The sequence below is a fragment of the Balaenoptera borealis genome, assembly GCF_965194805.1.
Source record: "Balaenoptera borealis genome assembly, chromosome: 4".
Classification (NCBI taxonomy): Eukaryota; Metazoa; Chordata; class Mammalia; order Artiodactyla; family Balaenopteridae; genus Balaenoptera; species Balaenoptera borealis.
In genome coordinates this window covers 42,635,987-42,660,848 of record NC_138861.1, presented here as the reverse complement: position 1 = coordinate 42,660,848, position 24,862 = coordinate 42,635,987, and the positions used below count along the sequence as shown (strand labels likewise).

Sequence of the window (24,862 nt, the reverse complement as noted above, 5' to 3'; positions counted from 1 at the left end):
TAGTAATATAAATAGTAATATGTTAAAAGATGTTTCACTATCTTTTTACCATAGAAGATCACGTATCTTTATTTAACCATAAATATTTCCAAATATTTCCAAAAATATCTTTGAAGCTGGCATTCATATATGCAAAGGAGATTAAAAAGTTTACATTAAAATTATTCTATCAAGTGTCTTAATTAAAGCTGCATTTTAATCAAGTCAGCATAGTTATCCATCACCCAAAATGGGCATGTTTTTATACTAGTGTCCATGAATTCTTATAATGTAGATGGAGAGGAACAGCATATTATAAAAAACCACCTCAAATCCTGTGAGGAATATAAATCAATAACTCAGAGTTTATAGTATTGGTACTGTCAGGGATGAGTGGCGATTGATCAGCATGAGTTTTGTCAAAGAGGTAGTAAGTTTTGAACCAGGATTTGAAGCTATGTGAGGGAAATGGAGTGAAATAAACTCCAAATTAACTGCTTTTAATTGGTCATGTGTGTGCATATACATGTATATGAGTATTTTTAATTTCTATGTATAAATCCTCACCCTAACCAAAAAGGATACACAGTGAGTACTCAAGGAGAATGTTCTGGGTATATGTATGTATCAAAGTAAAAGGAAAGGACACAGCTTATTAGAGCCTCTGTTTCCTCATATTTGGTGGTAAAATGGAGATATTCTCCAGGGTTTTTATGATGATTAAGTGAGATAATGTTTGTGACATTATTATATAGTAGTACTGTGGAAGTACTACTGAAATGTTTGCTAGTATTAGTGTAGTCTACACTTTATGATAGGAAAGAAGAGATGAGATTTCATTGTAGATTCTGATAAATATTTTAAGAAATACTTTAAAAAGTATTGATATTCTGAATAAGGCTTCCAGTATCCTCAGTGTATCTCAGTTTTCAACTATTATCTATTTCACATGTTACAAAATCCAGGTTCCTAGTTGGAGCAAGAAATGGAATGTCAAAATCCAGATCTTTCTAGCTCCAAACCTCACCTATTGTTCTCTCTTCTCCCACTTCCAAAGTGGGCATAATAATTCACAAAGGTACTATATCAGCTTGCTCAAGGATGTTTTTTCACCTAAGTGTTTCAAGGTTACTTAAATGTTTTACTTGATTTTTGTGAGGGGAGGTCCTAACAATTTAAATGATTCATGTGGCTTTTTGGTTTCTCCTTTTAAGAATTACGGCATTTCTATGCAGGTGTTCCACACTGGGGGAAAAAAATTAAAACAACCCTCTTAGTATGGTTTAAAGGAGCTCATATTTTTGAGGTATAATTGTTTTTGTTTTTCCATAGCATATACTTTATTTCTTACCTTCTTTTAGCCTTTGTTCATATTCTAATTTTACTATTAAGTCAGCTACCATTTTCTGTTGTTTGCTGTTTTTTATTTGAAATTATTTTCATATAGCAAATCAAAGCCCTTTTAATTTGTAGAAGACACTTGTCAGATGTGCAGTCTATCCATTTATTAACTTTTCTCTAGTTGATGCTGCCAGTCTCAGATGAGTGCCTTACTAAAACCATCAAGTTTTATGGTGCCCACTAGAAAGAAAGGGAAGAAAGGAAAATCATCTGTCAAAATTCATTTACTTAGTGACCCAAACCAATGTTTCTGAATAAAATTTTGGTTTCTCAACCAGTATCTTGGTGGTAGATGGACGAACATATAACAATTATAATAATACAATGCAAAAATATTTTTCTGTCTATCAAACCCAAAAAAAGCTTTTACAAAATAAAGGTAGCTAATAAACTTGATGAGACTAAATGATTGTCACTTCAGTGCCTTCTACTGTAAGCAGCCACTTTTTATGTTGTGTGTAGATGTGGATTTTCTTTTATAAGTTTATAATTTGAGACATTTATTAAAATAATAGATAAAAATTTCTAATTCCTCTTTGATAGAGCTGGAGTGGACCAGAGAAATTGCTTGCTTTAGATGAACTTATTGATAGTTGTGAACCAACACAAGTAAAACATATGATGCAAGTGATAGAACCCCAGTTTCAGCGAGACTTCATTTCCTTGCTCCCTAAAGAGGTAAGGATTATCAATTATATTCTTCATTAGTGCTATTTGAAAATATAAATCAACAGCTACCATCTTTAGACACTGTCATGCTAATTATGGTATTCAGTATTGTCAGTTTAACACTCTTAATTAGTATTAAAGGGGGCTGTAAATTATAAGGTGCTGTGACTTAATATAATTTTCAGATTAAATTATACTTACAGACTAAGTGTCTTCTTTCCATCACTGGAATAAGTCATATATGAGACTAAGCTATTGAGTTTCGTTAATTTGACTGTTTCTTTACCAAGATTTTTTCCTAGGTTATTTGAAGTCCAACCTTTAGTTGTCTTGGTATGTTCATTTATAGTAGTAGATTTTTTTAAATTCTGATTTTATTAAAACAGCAATATTTTTTTTCTTATTTTGTTTTTTGTTTATCCTAAGTCCCTTCAAGATTAATAGTTTCATGATTCTATTGGATAGTAGTTCTCAGTGACTTACATTATGTAATTATTTTGAAGTATATGGAATTTCACATGTACGACGTCTTCTATTAATCATTCCCCTTCCTGCCACATCACACACACACACACATAATCACAGATTTCCCATACCAGTTATATTCTTATAGTATTTCTTTTAGAATTATTTATGCCCATTTGTTTTAATATCTTTATATAAAATAAAACATCTTTGATTTTTTATCATAGATTGATTATGATCACATGTGCATTCTTGACTATGTAAATGAGGCATAGTTTAGATGTAGTTCTTTTGTTGATGTTGTAACCTTCATAGTTTCATTTTTGTCAGCAAACAGAAATAAGATAACATTAAATAATCAATGTTACCATGACTTATATTTTCACAAAATTTTTGTATATGCCACTAATAATAGATCAGCTAAGAAGACAATATAAAATACCATTTATGTTAATATAAATATAAATGCAAATGGTCCTGCAACTTCAAATTTGAAGAGAAAGGAAGTTGATTTTTTTTTTTTTTCAGATACCCATACTAAATATCCTAAGGGCATTAAAGATAGTCCCAATACTAATTTCACAATGGATATTAATAAAATGGTTTCATCATAGTTAATGGATAAAATTAAGCATAACTACAGGAAAAAGCAAAGTGGAAAAAAATACCGTTTTCCTGAGATGTTGCTTCTTTGGAGTGATTTTTAAAATGACATTGTCCCAGAAAAAAAAATCTTTATTCTTGCTGGCTCATTCTAAAACTGAACCCTTTGGATAGATTTCGCTTATGAAAGTGGCATAAGCTCTCTCTCTTTGCTTCCAGAAGGGTGGTAATAATAGGAAGCACTTTTATAAGTATTTGACTGAAACTGAATTTATTTACCTTTGATATATTTTTCATAGTTTTCCTTGATATCCTTCCTATTTTAGAAGGTAGTATTTTTGTTAAAATGTAGACTTTTTCTCAGTCTAGTTTGTCCTCTTATGTCTAAAGATTGTGAGGTTTTTGTTTTGTTTCGTTTTTTCTTTATTTGGATTTCCATAGTAGCTTCGTAACACAAAAAAACGTGATTTGAAATCAGAAGAATATAAAAGTATTCTTAAGAATCTAAAAATTAAGCACAAATTATCCACAACCAGGGCAGTAAAGATTTTCTTGAATTAAGTGTTCCTTTGAAGATTGCCTGAGGGGAAAGAAGCTTTGCTAGATAGAATGAGTGAGCCTGACTTAGCATGGCACCTGTCCCCCCCCCCCTTTTTAATTTGTTTTTTATTGAAGTATAGTTGAATTACAGTGTTATGTTAATTACTACTGTACAGCAAAGTGACTCAGTTATACATACATATACATTCTTTTTCATATGCTTTTCCATTATGGTTTATCAAAGGATATTGAATATAGTTTTAACTGCTAGAAAAAACATTTTCTTTTTTGAAAAATGCTTTATTTTATATGTAGAGAAATAATGGTATAGATCTAAGTCCTTAAGGAAACTAACATCTTATTAGAGACTAAGTACTATCATTATTTAAAACAGTATTACCTTCATGTCAGGAAATGGACTTATAGTAATTTTCTCATAATTCCTTTCAACAGATCTCAAAGCTCTTTACCAACATTTACTTATTAATCTCAAAAACCTTGACAGAAATCTCACTAGTCTCACATGGGAGACTTGTGATAAAGAGCACTATCCTTATTTTGTAAGTAAATGCCAAGAAAAGCATAGTGGTATAGTAGATGATCTAGAACAAAACCTAAATTCTTAACATAGGATTGGCCAACATTTTCTTTGTTCTTTTCTTTTCTTTTTCTTTGACTATTTCAATCCACTGAAATATAGCAATTCTGGGAAAGTATTAGCAACTTTTTAAATATAATATGGTGGTCTTTTATACCGGGTTGGCCAAAAAGTTTGTTCGGTTTTAAGTAAAAATAAAAGACACGTTTTTTCATTTTCACCAAGAATTTTACTGAACAATGTATTCACTAACCGAATGAACTTTTTGGCCAACCCAATATAAGTTATAGTGAGAAACAAAAAACAGCAACTCTCATTGAAATGACAAGTTTGGGCAAAGAAAAGATAATTATCTGAAATAAATTTTGGATTTAAGAGCTTTTCTTGTGTGGAAGTAGTACTTAGGAAGAATTACTAATCTAGAGTTTACCTTTAATACAAATTAATAGAAAACTGCATTAGCTAGACCATTTGATTTGGCTCCAAGAAACCTGTAACCCCCTCTGTGGTATTGTAGAGATGTAGTTTGGGACAATGCCCACTCTCTGTCCTCTATAAGGAACCCTACATGACAAAACCTTGTTTCCTTTGAGGAACTGGTATAACTAATTGCTGTTTTCTTTTTGCTTGGCAGCCTAATTAAAAAACCATGTAAAATACTGTTGCCAGTACATTTGTGTTCTACTTGTCCTCTAGTTTAAACCTTTTCTATTTATATTTTTCCTGGTTCTGATTTTCTTATTCATATTTTTCTATTTTGCTATGTATATTTTCTCTTTTTTAAAAAATTTTATTATTTGGCTGCATCAGGTCTTAGTTGCGGCATGCGGGATCTTCATTGCGGCATGCGGGCTTCTCTAGTTGTGGCACGTGGGCTTCTCTCTAGTTGTGATGTGCGGGCTCTAGAGTGCACGGGCTCAGTAGTTGGCGACGTGCGGGCTCTCTAGTGGCATGCGGGCTCTCTAGTGGCGTGCGGGCTCTAGAGTGCACGGGCTCAGTAGTTGCCGAGCGTGGGCTTAGTTGCCCCGCAGCATGTGGGATTTTAGTTCCCCCACCAGGGACCGAACCCTTGTCCCCTGCATTGGAAGGCAGATTCTCAACCACTGGACCACGAGGGAAGTCCCATGCTATGTGTATTTTCTATAATACCGGGATGTTTTGATGGCATGGACAAACATTTAATAAGCTGAAGTTTATGTTTGAGTTAGGGACTTTGCTGTTTTAAAGGAATGGGTGCCAATTACCTATGGAGTTAGCACTTCAAATTTCTTTAGCACCTGAGTGTTTCTTTACATTTCTTTTTAATGCATGCAGACACTGGACTAGATGATCTCTTAATCACCAGTAATGAAGGAAATTTTACTTGTTGATTTGGGGATAAATCTAACCTGCTCTGGATTTGTTTCTTAGCATTTAGGATCCATTGAATGTTTCTATAAATTACCTGATTTCTGCTTCAGCTGGATAGCTAAAATAAGAGTAGGCTTTTTCATATGACCATTCTCAATATCTTGGGCATTAACTAGCATCTCTTTTCCACAAATATAACTTTGTGCCTGATAATTTCTATGTTAAATATCAATTTCACATAGAAGATTAATAGTATGGTGTTAGACTGACACTAAGCAAACTTGCCTAGGCTTTGATTGATTGATAATTTCAAAATTAATTGGTTTATGGGGTATCCATTTAAAAAATATATTGTTGAGTTATGTATGTATGTGTATATTTGTATATGTGTATGTATGTATGAACACACACGCATATATAGATTGTTTAATATAGTTATGCCTTTTCATTATAAATGACTCGGTTTCTGTATATAATACTGAATGGTCTTCTCTGATAGACCAAAAATAATTATTCCACAAAAAGTTTTTCACTGTCATTTGTCAATAGTAGTATTAAGTTGAATACTGACTGGTTGAAATACTTTCTATATAGAATATACTCAATAAATATGTGATTAATGATGAACTCTGTATATATATTGATACAAAGTCATTGGGAAAGCATAATTTATTTCATGTAATTCCTGTTTAGCATCAAAAAATAATTCAGATTGTGCTTTTACTCCCTATATGACCCTAGGTCCTTTAAATGATAGTTTGTTTTAATCTTTGTAACTTAGTTTATGTGAAAAGTAAACTTTATTGCTCTGTTTAGATCATTCTGTCCTAATATCATAATTTAAATTTTTATGTGATTTGTGAGGCTAGTTGAATGAGCATAGTTGGAAGCTGTCGTTCTCCTTTTTCTTCTATTTCCTTTTCTTTTCTTTATTTGAATTGACTTTACACGCTGGAAAAAAAATTGATGGTTTGCAACTATTGGAAACAAAATTTTTAAATCAGTGATATATCAAAGACTTAGCTCAAATATACAACTCTATCTGGCCCATCCAGAAAATCTCCATAAGCAATATAAAGGAATTAGAATCCAATTACTTTTATAGGTCTAGGGAGTAGTTTAATAATTGTTCCCTTTTGTCATTTACAGTAAAGGGTTAAATGTTTGAAAAGTTCATCACTGTGATATAAACAGTTTGATATGCTAAAGAACTATTAATTAAATCTAACTATCTGAAGGATTCTGAAATTATGCCACACAGAGTATACAGGAATCTCATTTCCTAAGTGAAAGTATATTGTAGTGAGGACAGAAAAAGACAAAATTTAAACACCTAATAAAGTAAAAAATATATAAATAAATAGTAGAATTCTTGAGATGAGGTTCACAGAGCAAAGACAAGAGAAGAGGCAGAGAGGTTTAATAAGTGTTCCTTGAAGAGGTGAGGAGTTAGTGGGTGAAGTTCATAAAAACCAACAGGGTGTTTTTAAATCTGGGATGTATTTGTTAAAATTGAATATTAGAAGGTACTGCCTTTCATAATTTTAGAAATTAGAATGTAAAATTATATTACATTTCTCTATAAGTACTTTATACTATAGGGAATAAATAACTTATTTTTTATAGTTAAAAAGAGACACATGGTATACTATGCTTTTTCTTTTCATAGCTGGCACTTTATGTGCTTTCATTCCTGGAACCCAAAGACCTGCTACAAGCGGCTCAGACGTGTCGCTACTGGAGAATTTTGGCTGAAGACAACCTTCTCTGGAGAGAGAAATGTAAAGAAGAGGGTAAGGTTCAAAATCACAGAGAGAAAATATTTGTAGTTCGAAAAAGCAAAGTGATTCTGAAAAATAATAATAAGTTTTATGTGCACATAGAATAAAGTGGTGGATAAATAAAGAAAGAGAACTTTGGCAGCCTATCAAAGAATCAAGACTGCGTCTTCATTTACATTCACCTACTTATATAAAATCCACAGGTTATTCCACATGTTCAAATGTGCCAAATCTTGCCACTAACCCCTTTAGTGAGCACTGTAACTAATAGTGAATATATCTCATTTGCTTCCCAGTCTCCAGTAGAATTAATAAACGATGAGAAAGTCAAGATGAGGACAATTTAAAGAGAACCCCCAAATTAAATTAGCAATTAAATACTCAAATATTTGTACTCTATTCATTTCTTCCACAAATATTTCTTGAGCACCTCTTATGTGCTAGATATTCTTAAATCCTGGGGATGTAGTAGTAAAGTCCCATTTTCTTGCCACCATGGAGCCTGTGTTCTGAGACCTGTTTAAAAAAAAAAAAAAAAAAAAAAAAAATCCCCTTTCCTAGTAATGGAGTAGGTATCATCCATATTAAGAAAGGACATTTTTTTCTTTCCAGCAGGCATCTAGAAAAATAGTACTTTTGAAAAAAATTATGCAAAAATATTATTTGCCTTCAACAAGCAAAATTTTTAAGAAAGAATCATAGAGTGTACGACAGATGCACTATAGGTTCTCTTTAGTAAAGCTGAGAGGTAAAGAAAGATCCAGGATACTTGGTTTCTAATCCTGCCTCTGCCCTGTCTGTGGCTTGGACTACTCAGTGAAACCTTCTCTTCTCAGATATATATAAAGTGGGATTAATTATCCCTGCCTTACCTTCTCATATAATCATTATTTTAATGACTTTTTTTTAATTGTGATAATTTATACATAAAATAGAGTTGATCACTTTCACCATTTTTAAGTGTATAGTTCAGCGGCATTAAGTACGCTGACTTTGCTGTGGAACCATCACCACCATCCATCTCCAGAAGTTTATCATCTTCCCCAGCTGCAACTCCATACCCATTCAACAGTAACTCCCTATTCCTCTTCCCTGCAGCACTGGCAACCACCATTTTGTTTTCTGTCTCTATAAATTTGACGACTCTAGGGACCTCATATAAGTGGAATCATACAGTATTTGTCTTTTTGTGACTGTCTTATTTCACTTAGCATAATGTCTTCAAGGTTCATCCAAATGTACCAGAATTCCCTCCTTTTTTAAGACTAAACATTCTATTGTATGTATATACCACACTTTTTTCTCCATTTATCCATCAATGGACACTTGGGTTGCTTCCACCTCTTGGCTGTTATAAATAATGCTGCTACGAACATGGATGTACAAATACCTGTTCAAGTCCCTGCTTTCAGTTCTTTTGGGTGTATGTTCAGAAGTGGAATTGCTGGATCATATGTTAATTTTATGGTTAATTTATTTTGAGTAACCGCCATACTGTTTTCCATAGCAGCTACATTATTTTATAGTCCCACAAACATTGCACAAGGGTTCCAATTTCTCCACATCCTCACCGACATTTCATAGAATTATTCTGAGAGAAATGAAGTAGTCAATAGAAAACATGCCATACAGATTGCAAATTTACATTAGTGTCTCGTAATAACAGTGTTAGAAATCAGTGTTCTGCGTTTCAGTGGTTTTCAGCATAGGAGAAAATGAGATGCATTATAAAATGTGTAATTTGTATTATTGGTGAAGGCAATTATACTCTAAATTTTCTAAACCTTAGGTATTGATGAACCATTGCACATCAAGAGAAGAAAAGTAATAAAACCAGGTTTCATACACAGTCCATGGAAAAGTGCATACATCAGGCAGCACAGAATTGATACTAACTGGAGGCGAGGAGAACTCAAGTCTCCTAAGGTAACTGAACTCTTGCATGATGTAACAGAAACCATTAATCAGTGTTAGTACGTAGTGTACTCTTCCATATCTGACAAGCAGTATAGCTTGACAACCCATGTCCTATAGAAAGAAAACAATATATTTTAAAATAACTGAAAATGTAACTGACAGTATTCCTCTTTGCTAATATCTCTAGTCTGACAACTAATTGTACTTGAATAAAAGATGAATTGACTTACGTGTTGTTCTGTCTATTGCATGTAAATGAAAATTTCTGAATATCCTGTTGAATTTTATGTCATATACATACTACCTAAGAATTTGCTCCCTCTCTGACTAAACATGATTTTTTGAGGAGTGCCCATGTTTGGGGGGTTTTTTGATGGCTTTTGTGTGTTTTAATTTTATAAATTTAAGCATAATTCTGATTTTCTGCCTTATAACATTTCAATTATATAAAGAATGGCAAAAATATTTGAAATCCTTAACTATATTTTTTTCAACTGGAAAAAAAGCAATTTGGGGAGACATTTTGTATTAAAACGTATACATTATGGCAGGCTTTTTTGTTTAAGTTGAAAAAGTTGATGATTATTGTCTTTCTACTTAGTAGGCACTTTTGTTTTTGTGTGTCAAAATTGCACAACTTAAGTGCATATTCTTTTGGTTTGAGCAGATAAAATAGATGATTATAAAATATGTTTGTGTTTGAACCATATTTATGAGGTCTTGACTGAGTAAAATTTTAATAGTTGATGTCTCAAGTATAAATAATAGAATATGGAAACAATAAAATGTTTAATACTTAATTCATCTGCCAGGAAGGATGCTTCATATTTTATACAAATTTTTACTCTGGAAATAGACTTTGGATTACTGTTGCTATTTATGGCCTCATTTTTCTTTTCACCAGTATTTTAAAAAACATAATGTAGTAACGTACTTCTGATCTGTACATCTATGTTATAGGTGCTGAAAGGACATGATGATCATGTAATCACATGCTTACAGTTTTGTGGTAACCGAATAGTTAGTGGTTCTGATGACAACACTTTAAAAGTTTGGTCAGCAGTCACAGGCAAAGTAAGTGTACTTCTCTCTACACTTCGTAAAGTCACCATTTGGTACATACCTTTACAAGGATCAACCAGTGAAAGGAAAACAAGGATTCATTTCTGAGTCTAGCTTATTTTGATAGCAAATATCAGAGCTTCTAATTCAGCTTTTTTCTTGGCATGAAAATGATGTTTCTCATGATAGGGATGTCATTAGTTTCTTCTTCATTTAAATAGTTTGTCTATCTTTGTGACTTAGCTATTTTAAGATTTTACAGATGTGCTTTTTTTTTTCTTTTTTTTGGCTTAATTTTTCCCACTTTTATTAACCATCAAAGTTATATCTCCTTCCTTTTTAATCTTTTTCAAAAATATGACTGAGGGATATATTTTTTCCTTGTAAACTTTGTTGATAACCTACCTATAGTTTAAAAGTTAAATAAATCATGTTAATTTTGATTTATCTCAAACCATGTAAGATAGAAGTTAAGCAGGCTAGTTATTTAAATAGGAGTTTGAAGGAAACAAAGCAGTCCAGGCAGTCAGTTTCACTTCATACAATATTATACTTTAATGGTTCTCTACTGAATACTTATTTTTATCTGTCCAATGGAAAATATTTTCTTGAATTAAGTAATTGACCACCTAAAAAAGAATAGAAGAAAGTGTGTGGGGAGGGGGAGATCTGTCTTTTAAAATGTCTTATAACATGTTGATTCTTGGGCAAGAATCTTCTAAATATTCCAAGTCAGATGTAAAAGTTTTTTTAAAACTGCTTCGTATTTCCGTAGTGTAATATTAGTTTTGGATTTATTTCAGGGTTTTAGTGTCTGTCTTTACTTGTCTAGAAGTACCTTGCCTAGAAGTACCCTAACTACTGCCTTGGGGCAGATTCAGATGAAATGTGGAATGTAGCCACACCCAACTCTGTTGGCATTCTTTCATTGAATCCATTCCCATGGAAGAAACCAAGTTGCAATTTTAGTATTATTTTATCAAAGAGGCCAGGCCGGAGTTGTCATACTTTAGTGAGAAAGGTTTACTGTCTACATACTTGTTCCTCGACTGTGTGTGTGTGTGTATAATATGCAGTGCTGCTGAATAAACAAAGAAATACACAGTGATGGGATCATGTTATATTGATGTGAAAAATTATTTTCTAATATGCCAAACATTCCAACTGAGTAAATAACTTTACTTCAGATTTTAATGAACTACTGAAATGTTATTTACATTGTTTTTCTTTCTACCTAAAAGTAATCATCTTAAGTGTTTTTGCAGTGTCTGAGGACATTAGTGGGACACACAGGTGGAGTATGGTCATCACAGATGAGAGACAATATCATTATTAGTGGATCTACAGATCGGACTCTCAAAGTGTGGAATGCGGAGACGGGAGAATGTATACACACCTTATATGGGCATACTTCCACTGTACGTTGTATGCATCTCCATGAAAAAAGGTAGGGGAAACCCTGTAGGGGTTGGGAATTCTTCCTCTGTTACTTGTGAACTTGGGGCCTTTTGTATAGAGTTCAGTTGTACAGTACTTACTATGTCTAACAGAGAGATATTGATAATATGCTCCTAAATTAGACTTTCATCATTCAACTTCAGATACTTCTCTGCTAGGAAAGCAGTAGTGTATTGCCTTAAAATTGGGCAGTAGGGTATTGCCTTTAAATTTCCGTCCTCATTTAATGTGTTGTTGGCTTCCACCTTGAAACTCTGTTCTCTGATCTTGACTAACACCTTACTTTATTGTTCTAAATCTTTGATGACTCATCATCTTCAAAAAAAATTTGGGAGGGGGCATATATTTCCAGTAGTGGGACAAATTCAGTAATTCAGGCTTCAAGTCTCTGAGTCTTTTTAATTACCCACCACCCTTCCCCCACTCCATCATATCCCCTGTGTCTGGGCAAAAGCTGAGGCCTGTGGGTTTTAACTTTCTCTCTCATTACCTATCACCTGAACTACTGACAGAGCTTTCAAACTTGGTCACCTTTTACACAGCTGGCAGAGAACCTCCTCTAATTACGGTAGTACCACTGCCCTTTGGGAGCCTACTGTTGGCTACCGAATTAAGGAAGAAACCCTCAATCCAGTTTTCAAAATAGTTTAAGCCAAACCAGACTGCTTGCCTTTTTCTTCTCAGCATCTTTGCTGTTGCTTTTATCTCCTCCTACAGAGCCCTCCTATTAAAGTCCTTTCTATCTTCCATCGGCGTGTCTTCACAGTACCCCTGTTAAACAGGTGTGATTTCTACCTCCTTTGTCAGAAAAGGTCTCTCTGAAGGGTCCTTACAGTGAATCCACTCCAGTTTTTACCATTAATTCATTCTGTTCATGGCATCTTCTTTATCAAGCACCATTACATTTAGCAGATTTCACTTTAGATTTGTAATATGTGCAGAAAAGTACCTTCTGACTTGTAATTTGAATCTACTCTGAACAGTGTGCTCTACTATTAAAATTGGGGGGGATTGGTATCAAGAGACCTTGCATTTCAGTTTCCATTATGTTCTGACTTAAATCTCTCAATGCTTCCATTTTCTACCGTTCCAAAGGTGGAAACTCTGGCCTGTCTTAATCTCTTAGGAATGACATTAAAGACATCTGAGTTTTCAACTCTCCTTTGTAATCCAAAGGTGATTGCCGTATTTGTATCACTCAGGTCTTCGGAAGAGAATAATGTTGGGTCAGATTTTTAAGGGATTTCTGTTGCCCCTACATGTGTATGTTCTAAAAATCTGTATGTCTTAATGCCCCGGTAGCCTACGGAATATTTTTAAATGTAAGCACAAGCAACCTTTGTTTGAGGACATGTTTAAAACTGGTTAATTTAACCAGAGTATATGGTGTAAAGCACATATGTTTAGCTGTTTAAATTCCAGATTTTGATTTGTTTTGTTGAATAACCTTTATTGAATTTTTTCCCTAGTCACAAAGGGACTTTGTGCTCATAATTAAAATTGGGGGAAATGACAGAAAGAATAAAGAAGAAAATTTAAGTTTTTCAAAATACTACCACACATTAGCATTTTACACATATTGCCCACACTAACATTTTATTTCTAAAATCAAGATCTTATTGTATGTGTTTAGAGCTGGCTGCTTCTGCTGCTGCTTCTTTATCTTCTTTGACTTTGTCTTCCTCTTCTTCCTCTTTGTCATTTCTAATTACAGTACAGTAGTCTTCAAACTGTTCCACAGGACCCCAAGGTGCTCCTGGGTCCCTCATAGGTGGAGGAATCAAACAGGCAGAATTCTAGGCTTTCCAACTTCCCATCCCAATCAGAGTAACTCAACTTTTGCATATTTATATATCAAGGTTTTACATAGTATGTATTTATTTTGAAAACAGGTATTCCTGCTTAAGAAAAGGAAAAAAAGTTTTAATAACCACAGACTTTTTATGTATCATGTTTTCTCAAAATATCAAAATTCTAATACATTCTTTTTTCTGTTTTTCCCCCTACAGAGTTGTTAGTGGTTCTCGAGATGCCACCCTTAGGGTTTGGGATATTGAGACAGGCCAGTGTTTACATGTTTTGATGGGTCATGTAGCAGCGGTCCGCTGTGTTCAATATGATGGCAGAAGGGTTGTGAGTGGAGCGTATGACTTTATGGTGAAGGTGTGGGACCCAGAGACGGAGACCTGTCTGCACACATTGCAGGGGCACACCAACAGGGTCTACTCGTTACAGGTAAGAGACCTATCTCTCCTGCTCTTGAGATGCTCTATTGATGAGTCATAAGGTTGTCTTACTCATAATCACTGTCAGATTGCTGATCCAAGACAGTCCAAAAAAAGATGAATCAAATTATTCTGCTGTTTACATATACTTTATTTATTTATTGGCTGCATTGGGTCTTCGTTGCTGTGCGCGTGCTTTCTCTAGTTGCAGCAAGCAGGGGCTACTCTTTGTTGCGGTGCGCGGGCTTCTCTTGTTGCGGAGCATGGCTCTAGGCACAGGCTTCAGTAGTTGTGGCTCGCGGGCTCTAGAGTGCAGGCTCAGTAGTTGTGGCACATGGGCATAATTGCTCTGTGGCATGTGGGATCTTCCCAGACCCGGGCTCGAACCCATGTCCCCTGCACTGGCAGGTGGATTCATAACCACTGTGCCACCAGGGAAGTCCCTACATATACTTTAAAATTGGCATGAAGAAAGCATAAATTTTGAAATTATTTAAATGATTTGTTTCAATTTTTCTGTGATTCATTTCCCTCTAAAATACAAATATTTGTCTTGGAACCTGAGACTTCGGGGCCCTAAATTTTGCTGTGTTAATTAATGGGTAGATAGTCTCATAGGAGAATAACCTGGATTTTAATAAATTCCTTAGAGGATTAATTTGGCCAAAGGCTGCCCCTTTGCCTTGATAGCTGGAAGTTGATGGACCATGTAATTGTGATTCCGTCCCCAAAGTGGAAGTGGAACTTTCTGCACAAAGCTGCTCTGCCATCACAGGGCTGCTGGTTTGTAGTCATGAAGAAGTAAATTTGACTTAAACTGATTTTTGGTTTGTTTTCATTTGAACCTGATATCCTGGAATAGATTGCCATATTTTGACATAAATAACTAGATTAATAGCAAGTTTAGAAAATAGATCTTGTTTCGTTTCGTGAAAGACAACATTTTCAATTCAAAAATACAGTTGACCCTTCAACAACTTAGGAGTCTGGGGCACCAACCACCACCCCCCACCCCCAACTCCAGTCGAAAATCCTCGAATAACTTTACAGTTGGCCCTCAGTATCTGCAGTTCCACATCCAAGAATTCAACCAACCTGGGATTGTGTAGTAGGTATTTAGCAAAAGAAATTCAAGTATAGGTGTGGACCCTCCCAGTTCAAACCCATGTTGTTCAAGGGTCAGCTGTATTTCCTATTACTTACATAGCTTGTTTACCAGTTACTGCCCATTAGTAATCAGCAAATTAGTATGTAGTCCCAGGGCTCACAGTTCTGTCATTGGGGTATTTGTATCTTAACTGATGGAATACTGTCTATGTCATGAAATATTGACATATAATAAAGATGTCTGTTAACTTAGAAAAGGAGGAGGAGAAGGAATTGGCTGCAATTGTATGTTTTGTGATATGTTCGAACCTTAATGAATATAATAATCTTATTTAAATAAGCCATTAGATTGAGAAAAGAGGTGGTAACATTATTATAGATCTAGGAATTGGTAGATATTTGTTGAGTTTGGGTATAGCTGGGAATCTGGAGAAGAGATGCTGTATATAGTTTGCTTTTGTTCTCAAAATGCCACCACTTCTAATTCCAGATATAATTATCTGTTGGCACATTTCCTAAATAGCATTAGGTTCTTGTAAATGAAATTTTTATTTTACATACAATTTTTAATGGAACTTACTTTTAAGTATCATGAAAGCTATCTCCAGCCCTTTTCATGCCATGGGTGTTGATAAGCACACCCTTTATTCATAAACCACGTCAGTAGTTTCAGCTTCCTATTGGGAAGTAAAACTCAAATGGCAATCCATATTGAATCATTCATGATATGTAGCTAGTTAAGTGTGGCCAGATGATCTGAAAACAATATTTTCATTTTAGGTGGTTTTTTGAAAATTGTTTCTGCATCTAGTTTGAAGCCACTGTCCATAAAAAACTAGCATTTCTGGTAGAAGCTTCTGAGAACATGCCCTATAGAGTTGCTTGATTGCATGCACTTTGTCCTAGTACCTCATTTTGTTCCTGGCATTACCCGTGTCTCATGCTTTACTCCCGTCCCCTTTTAGGATTAAGGTCAATAAATAATATCAAGAATATGTACACTTCTAGTCTAATAAACTGTGTCTGTTGTAGTTTGATGGCATCCATGTGGTGAGTGGATCTCTTGATACATCAATCCGAGTTTGGGATGTGGAGACAGGGAATTGCATTCACACGTTAACAGGACACCAGTCGTTAACAAGCGGCATGGAACTCAAAGACAACATTCTTGTCTCTGGGAATGCAGATTCTACAGTTAAAATCTGGGATATCAAAACAGGACAGTGTTTACAAACATTGCAAGGTAAATATTGGCTACCCACCTTTAGTTGTGTTCCTTAAAAATGAGATTGTTGGTCAAAAGAGAAATATGGAGCTTTTGTGTCACAGAAAGAATTAACCTCATACAAAATGAAAACTTATTTTGGATAAGTTTATGAGCCTTTCCACTCTGACTTGAGTAGGATGGGAAGGATTCACAGTGCCCACTGAACTAGAGGAAGAAACATGTGAAAGCCACTAATACTAAATGAGGCACAGCAGTGTTAACTCCTTATATCATGATTAACTTCTTTTTATTAGTCATAGCCCTTAGAAAGTGTTTTTTTCATTGAGGCCATCTGGTGGGCTATACTGCAGCTTTTTTACTCATTGATTTTGTCTCTTCTTCAGAGTTTTGGAATAGTGTCCATTCAGCCTTTGCCTTTGACTGGTTAGTTCAGAGTGGTAGGGTAATAGATTGTCCATGAGCAGAATACGTGATGCTTGTCTATCTACATCACCACCGAGAGAAGTGCTCATTCATGCAACCGGGACACAAAATGTATGCCTGGTAGCTAACCACGCTTCCTGGAACACAGAACCCTCAGAGATTAACGTTTCAGTTACAAATAGCTACCAGATTTTCTTACATCCCTGCCGATCCTAAAATACTCAGAACACAGTTTCTAAATGTGCAGCGTTTTAAATATTTCATTTATTGTGTGTTCCAATATAGATTCCACAAATTACAGTATAACTGACCCTTAGTCATGATTTCTAACCAGTAACGAAATTCCTTTGGTTTTGCCTAGGTCCCAACAAGCATCAGAGTGCTGTGACCTGTTTACAGTTCAACAAGAACTTTGTAATTACCAGCTCAGATGATGGAACTGTAAAACTATGGGACTTGAAAACGGGTGAATTTATTCGCAACCTAGTCACATTGGAGAGTGGGGGGAGCGGGGGAGTCGTGTGGCGGATCAGAGCCTCAAACACAAAGCTGGTGTGTGCAGTCGGGAGTCGCAACGGGACGGAGGAAACCAAGCTGCTGGTGCTGGACTTTGATGTGGACATGAAGTGAGGAGCAGGAAAGGTGGCATCGTCCCAACGTGTAGACGACATACTCCCTGCCCTTCCCCCTGCAAAAGAAAAAAAGAAAAAAGAAAAGAAAAAGAAAAAAAATCCCTTGTTCTCAGTGGTGCAGGATGTTGGCTTGGGGCAACAGAGCGAAAAGACCTACAGACTCAGAAGGAAAAGAGGAAGCGATGACAAACCACAACTGACAAGAGAGGCGCCTGCCGGCTCGTCCCGGAAAAAGCTTCACTTTGGACTGAGGGCAGCTTTGCAAAACGAGACTTTCGAAATCAAACCAGGTGCAATTATTTCTTTATTTTCTTCTCCAGTGGTCACTGGGCAGCGTTACTGCAGAGACGTCGTTACAGATTCTGCTAGCCTGTTCTTTTACCACTGAGACCTAGAAAGAAGCTGCAGTAACATCCACACAGTACCGGTGGACTTTCTCACCAGAGAGCATCTGCAACAAAAAGTCATTTTTCTTGAGCGGAAAAGCTAAAAAGGAAAAAAATTACTGTGAATTGTTTTTGTACAGTTATCATGAAAAGCTTTTTTTTTTTTTTTTTTTTTTTTTTTTTGCCAACCATTGCCAATGTCAATCAATCACAGTATTAGCCTCTGTTAATCTATTCCTGTCGCTTCCACATACACTCTGCAATGCCTGTGTTGCTCAAAGGTGGCAAGTTGTCCTGGGTTCTGTGAGTCCCGAGATGGATTTAATTCTTGATGCTGGTGCTAGAAGTAGGTCTTCAAATATGGGATTGTGTCCCACCCCTGTACTGTACTCCCAGTGGCCAAACTTATTTATGCTGCTAAATGAAAGAAAGAAAAAAAAAAAAGCAAATTATTTTTTTTTATTTTTTTTCTGCTGTGACGTTTTAGTCCCAGACTGAATTCCAAATTTGCTCTAGTTTGGTTACGGAAAAAAAAAGACTTTTTGCCACTGAAACTTGAACCATCTGTGCCTCTAAGAGGCTGAGAATGGGAGAGTTTCAGAAAATAAAGAGTGAAGTTTGCCTGCAAGTAAAGAATTGAGAGTGTGTGCAAAGCTTATTTTCTTTTATCTGGGCAAAAATTAAAACACATTCCTTGGAACAGAGCTGTTGCCGCCTGTTCTGCGGAGAAACTTTTCTTTTTGAGGGCTGTGGTGAATGGATGAACATACATAATAAAACTGACAAAATATTTTAAAAATATATAAAACACAAAATTAAAATAAAGTTGCTGGTCAGTCTTAGTGTTTTACAGTATTTGGGAAAACAACTGTTACAGTTTTATTGCTCTGAGTAACTGACAAAGCAGAAACTATCCAGTTTTTGTAGTAAAGGCGTCACATGCAAACAAGCAAAATGAATGAAAAAGTCAAATGGTTTGCCTCATTCTCCAAGAGCCACAACTCAAGCTGAACTGTGAAAGTGGTTTAACACTGTATCCTAGGTGATCTTTTTTTCCTCCTCCTGTTTATTTTTTTTGTTTGTTTTATTTATAGTCTGATTTAAAACAATCAGATTCAAGTTGGTTAATTTTAGTTATGTAACAACCTGACATGATGGAGGAAAACAACCTTTAAAGGGATTGTGTCTATGGTTTGATTCACTTAGAAATTTTATTTTCTTATAACTTAAGTGCAATAAAATGTGTTTTTTCATGTTAGTATGCCTGTTTCTTCCACTGAGGTAATAACACTTCATTATCGATATTTAGGGTTTGTCTCTGATATTTTAATCTTCGCATCCCCTGTAGTGCGGCATAGAAATTGATGCTTCCAGGCCTATTGTCCACAGCCAGAGTAAGAACAGTGGGCCGCAAGATGCAAATTGTATCTATTTAGACAGTGCAGGAGGATGTGGCACTGTGCTCATCTCTATTACACTGGGGTATATATGTGTGAAATCTGGTCCCTCAAAGAGCCACCAGACTTTTATGGTAGTTACAACTAGAATTCATATAGGAAGTTCATTTTTAAAATGTGACCACATGTCAACTACTTACCAGGAACTTTCTATGCATTCTCTCTGAAGCTCCCACCATCCTGAGAAGTAGACACCATTCTCTCCACTTTAAAGATGAGGGCAGGACTGCGGCTCACACGGGTTAGGTGTTTGTCAGGAGTCAGGTACCTGGCCAAGCACCAGGATTCACACTCATGCCCTTTAAGGAGAAAGAAACCTAGAATTTTGACAGACTAAAGCAAGATTTGGGGCGGGGGGGATCATTTTTGTGGTAATTTCAGGCTCTTTTGTCGCTGTTTTATTGAATAAATCTAGCATTTTATGAAGTAAGGGAAAAAAATGAAGTTCAGTTACTCAAATTAGGTAGCCTCTCAAGTAGCAGGTTCCTGCCGTGTGTGTATCTCCAGGAATCTCAACTATCCAGGCCCGACCGAGGTGAAGGTTGGAAAGTTAACAAATATTGATGCTACTTAGAGAATGAAAGTCACAAAGCATGTGTTCTTTACTCCTAAGGCAGCAATTCTTGGGCCTCACTCTCCCAAAACTGCTGAATGAGAACATCTGGGGATGGGACCCAAGAATCTGCATTTAAGCTAGCTCACCAGGTGAGGTATGGACACGACTTTGAGAACCACTGCCCTAGAGACCTTCCAGTACGTTTGGTTATTTGGTTTTTTAGTCCACAGCACATTACAGGCACAAGAACATCAGAAAGAAGTGACAGGTTGAGGGAAAAGACAGAAAAAACCACATGGTTAAAGCCAAAAATCGTATTAGGCAATGAAGTGCAGGTGAGCGGCCCGGCCTGCTTTGGGGAGAACCGGGGCGAAGCCCGGAGCCATGACTGCTGTTCACACGGACAACTCAGGGATCAAGAAGAAGTTGTAGTCCTACTTGGTAGTCTTGAAACTGCTTGATTTTTCATAACGTAAATGTGGCTTGACTCTAATACAAGTGAAGAACAACATCGTCAATAAAAATAAATGTACAGTATAGAATAGAATGAGTTCACAGACAAATATGCTTGAATCCAAATCCCAGTTCTGTCTATTTATGGGACCTTCATCGGATTACTTGACCTCATGTTTCCTCATCTTCTAGGAGGTAGAGAATACCCACCTCCTAAGGTTATTGTAGGGATTAAACGCAATGTTATAAAGCACATAGCACACTGTTGGCACTTGTAGCTCAATTAAGTGGTAGCTGCTATTACAACTTTAAGAAAATAGACCCAGATAATTGTAACTTGCTATATTTGGGAGCAATTGAATGTATTTGTGACTCATTCAGGTATGAAATAAAAATAGTATTTCTCTCTATATAGCAATTTACATTTTTTAAGTGGAGTCACATAGATTTCTCGTTTGAGTCTTACGGAAACCTTGTAAAAGACAGATATGGAGCACCTAGGAGTGATTTTATATATGTTCATTAAATATTATTTATGAATAAATGAATAATCTTTATTACAGTGGATCTGTTCCTGAAAGGGAAAATATTACCCTCATCCTAAAGGAATTAAAGTATTGTCATTGAAGTAAGAAAGGTCACAAAGGGAACCCTGCTTTGTGGCCTCCTTAATGAAGAAATTCACCACCTTATATAACTGTGAATTTTCAACTCTTTATACTGGAGTAAAGGCAGTCCCCACATTTAGATGTTACAATTTCCCAAAGATCAAACTGCCTGAAACTAAAATTAGGACACAGAGTAACCCATAAAAGCTCAGTAAATACCTGTTGAACTGAGCAAAGAGAGTTTACTATCTCTCTCTTTTTTTTTAATTGGAATTGTTCATAATTTTGCCACTTGGAAACTCCCTTCCTGCTGTTTAAGAAGCATAGCTATTTCATTAATTTGCAACAGCTAGTACATGCCAAATGGTTAAGTAAATGTTTCAACCTGCCTATCTGTTTAATTTCAAAAGGTAGTTGACATTTAGTTAAGTGTATTAACTATTTTTAAGCCATTTTCTCTATGCCTTTTGGGCTAGCCTGTTACATAAAGTCTCCTTTCTACTTCTCTGAATTGATTGGAGGCTACAATCAAATAACAACAAAGACCTCTGTGCCTTTCTCTTCCCTGAAGTGAAACAGGATAGAGGGCAGCTTCCCCAGACCCAGGTTGTGCCTTGTTTTCTGCACACTTTTCCCCGATGCACTCACTGCACTCTGTGAAACAAAGACACCAAGGTGGACAGAGAAACCACCTGGCAGAGCCTGCCCAGCTCTATCCTGGCTCCTATAACTCCTAACATCCCATATTAATAGAAACCAGAAACAAGCGGCTTGCTTGGCACGAGTAGATTAGATTCACATCACACTGATTCTGATTCCTTCCCTCAGATACAACTTTATTCATTTTCCTTCTATTAGTCATCCTCACCCCCAAGAAAACGAGTCAGCGTTGTAACCTCTACTCCATCAGATTCATCGGCAACAGAGGATTCGACCTTGTCGTCCCTTGCAGCAATTCGAGGAGAAACTCCTAGTTTGTAAAGCCATTTGGAATTCTACCGATAGTCAAAGTGGTTTAGTGTTGCTGGTGAATGAATTTGAATAAATGCTTCTGACGCAGGTTGTTTTCATGTTCCCTGACTCACTGCGTTTTGGAGATAGGTTATGTGTGTGCATGTGCACACAATGTGCATATACAAGAATGTACTGGAACCTGTTTATGTAACATTTCCATTAAGCCTTTCCCCTCATCATCCATGAAGAAAAAAAGGAATGGGCCATATGAAGGGAAGGTGTTGGTGGCCAAGAGACTTCCCAAGTCTTTTCTGTGACAGATCAATGGCCTCTGTGTGAACAGGGTGTGTTTTCACACAATGTTCTGCATTAAGCAAATGGTAATTACCATATGGTAATTTGAAAAGTGGGTGCACGGTTTTTTATTTTGGCATGGCCTGCCAAGGAGATGGATTTTAAATTGGTCCAAAGTGGCTGCACCCAGCTCCCCATTTTGGGGAGTGCCAGTTGTCGATTTGAATTGCAAACAAACATAGCGTGGCATAGTTCACTAGCCAACACGTCTCGTCCATTTGATTAATACTAGTGATGCCCAAAGGAGGGAGGTTCTTGCCAACTTCGTTCCTCTACCACCTTCTCTTTCTAGGTGGAGGAGATCAGAAATATTAAAAGGTAATTTCAAAGGTTCTTCAAAAAAAGGAAAAGCACCAAAAGCTGAAATGACTCAGAATGCACCTTTCCCCAAAGTGTAAATAAATTCTAGACCCAGTTCCTAGGAAGACTCATTGCTGAGATTAAAGCCTGGCGACTTCCCAGTTTGCAATTGGGTATAAAAATAGCAGAGTTTCTATTTCAGATGATCTGATTCTCCCCAGGATTCTTAAGGACAAGGAACCACTGAGCAGACATTTTGATGTTTTATTCTTCGCTTTGGAAAATCTATCGTGGCCAAACTTACGAAGGCTATTTATCTTTGGGTTTTGCTTTGCTTCAGCGGTCGTGCTCTGCAAAAGGAAAATTCTGTTGGAATCACTCTTGCAAATCAAAGGTTCAAACATAGTAGAGCACAGAAATATATTGCCAGTTTACTGCTTTTCTAGGAGATTCATAGATTATAAAAGAGACATCAAACCACTATTCCCCATAAGAGGAAGGAAGGTTACTTGCAAGACTTTTTAAACATATTTTAATGAAGCCCATTAAGACTTCACCAAACCATTATGCCTTACTAAACGCAGGCAGCAAGACAGTCTAGTCCCCTGCTACCATGAGCCTTTCAGTTTGAGGATTCTCACCATTCCTATAAAGTGACTTCATGATCTTAAATCAATCTAGCAAGGACATAATACGGTGTAGAGATTAAAAGTAAAACCGGATGCACCTCTGTTAAGAGTCAGATCTGAGTTTGGGAGACCTGAAGCTCATAAACTTAAGGACCCTCTTAAAGAAAAGAAAAAACTTACAAAATTAGATCCCAAAGTGAACATTTAGAATGATAAAGATTATGACAACTTACTGAGGCCTTGGTAATTCAGATCCCTTTCTCTGAGATCTCTTTAGGCAATTACCAGAGTTGCTTAATAGAAGTGCTTCTGACTGAAGGCTGGCTTCTGCTCCCCCCTGCACCTCTTAGCACCCCCAGCTCTCACAGGGATCTGTTAAAGGAGGGGGACTGAAGCTCAGCTTCATCAGTTTCAGGGAAAATCCTCCTCTGTTCTCCCAACTCTAACATGTCATGGGGATTACATGAGACACTGTATGTTGAGCATTTAGCAGTGTGCCTGGTATGCAGTAGTATTCATTAAAGGGTTGTAGATATCAACAGTAATAATGGTAGCTAGCTGCTATCATACACTTATTATAACTTAGCATGGTGACAAGTACTTTAAAATCATTTATTACTCATTAATCTTCTCAACTGTCCCATGATATATTATTATTAGCCCTATTTTACAGATGAGGAAACAGGTACAGAGATGTCAAGGCACTTGCTCAAGGCCACGAAGTTAAGAAGAAAAAAATAAAAACTTGTAGAAACTGGGATTCAAACCTGGGCTTGTGGCCCCAGAGCCCAAGCTCTTACCCACTTTATTATGCATTGATTCACAACTGCCTTGCAAATATAGGAACATGTAGTATGTTGTAGATCATACCAGAAAATGACGCAGTCTCAGTCCCGAACTGGGAGCTGACAAAGCCACAGAAGCAGGCATGGGCCTGGATTTCAACTAGGGAGCCCTGAAGAACAGTGTGTAGTAGATTCCTGCTATGGTTTGGCTGTAATGAATCCCCTTTTGTTGGAAAATTGGAATCACTTTTTCCAGTTGCAGAGTCAAAAGAGAGTGAGTTGCCTAAAAAGAAAGGCATAGCGATGAAAATATAGGAATAATGGGTAAAATAGTGTATTATTAAAAGAAAGTTTGCTTCCAGATCATTTAGGGGAAAATATATGCTATTTCTACAAAAGATGGACGCTTTAGTTATACAAGAATTTTTTTTTTTTTTTTTTTTATAAATCACCATTGATGCACTTGTGCCCCCAAAACAACTAGGCAAATGAGGAGCAAGCTTTTGCATTCTCAGGATTGATACATGGTGAATCCTCAATAAATGTTAGCAGCCTTTGTTGTTGTTATTATTATCAAGAAATACAGCTGTAGTCAAATTCCGTCTCAGCCACTTGTGTGACTCTGGAAGACTTTTTTTTTAATCTTTCTGAACCTTTGTCATCATCTGTAGAAGAGAAAGTTGTGAATGTTACATGAGAGAACTCATAAAGCACCTGGTACAGTCTTGGCTAATTATATACTCAATGAATGGTAGTCATCTTTAGTATCATCACCACCACTAACAACAGAGATAGTGGTGACTGCGTTTCAGGGCATCATTTCAAGCTAAATCTGGAACAGCAGACCTGTAAGACTTCTGGAACACAGTGCCCCAACTACCTTCCAAACTATGCCAGGAATAGATATGCCAGAGAGCAGTCTCCCCTGTTAGAAAGTAATCC

The 24,862-nt window shown here is 36.2% G+C and overlaps 1 protein-coding gene and 1 long non-coding RNA gene across 11 annotated transcripts in view; one reads left to right on the top strand and one right to left on the bottom strand.

Moving 5' to 3' along the window:
* FBXW7 (F-box and WD repeat domain containing 7) overlaps nt 1–19,082 on the top strand; it is a 204,503-nt gene extending 185,421 nt beyond the window's left edge. For 6 of the 10 annotated variants that reach the window (XM_082389906.1, XM_082389905.1, XM_082389904.1 and 3 more), the window contains 8 exons: nt 1,924–2,058; nt 7,275–7,398; nt 9,176–9,312; nt 10,264–10,377; nt 11,631–11,812; nt 13,833–14,058; nt 16,188–16,398; nt 17,168–19,082. In XM_082389906.1, the coding sequence (XP_082246032.1) occupies nt 1,924–2,058; nt 7,275–7,398; nt 9,176–9,312; nt 10,264–10,377; nt 11,631–11,812; nt 13,833–14,058; nt 16,188–16,398; nt 17,168–17,436 (1,398 nt within the window). In that variant the 3' untranslated portion in view covers nt 17,437–19,082. Of the gene's footprint in view, nt 1–1,923; nt 2,059–7,274; nt 7,399–9,175; nt 9,313–10,263; nt 10,378–11,606; nt 11,813–13,832; nt 14,059–16,187; nt 16,399–17,167 lie in introns of those variants that run through there. The other 4 variants (XM_082389903.1, XM_082389902.1, XM_082389907.1 and 1 more) reach the window with 4 other exon arrangements.
* LOC309627741 lies at nt 18,442–23,391 on the bottom strand. Its single transcript, XR_014243936.1, has 2 exons — nt 21,767–23,391; nt 18,442–19,580 (listed from the first exon to the last, which is right to left on the bottom strand). It is a non-coding gene; the product is annotated as an uncharacterized lncRNA (long non-coding RNA).
* Nucleotides 23,392–24,862: the final 1,471 nt, after the last annotated feature.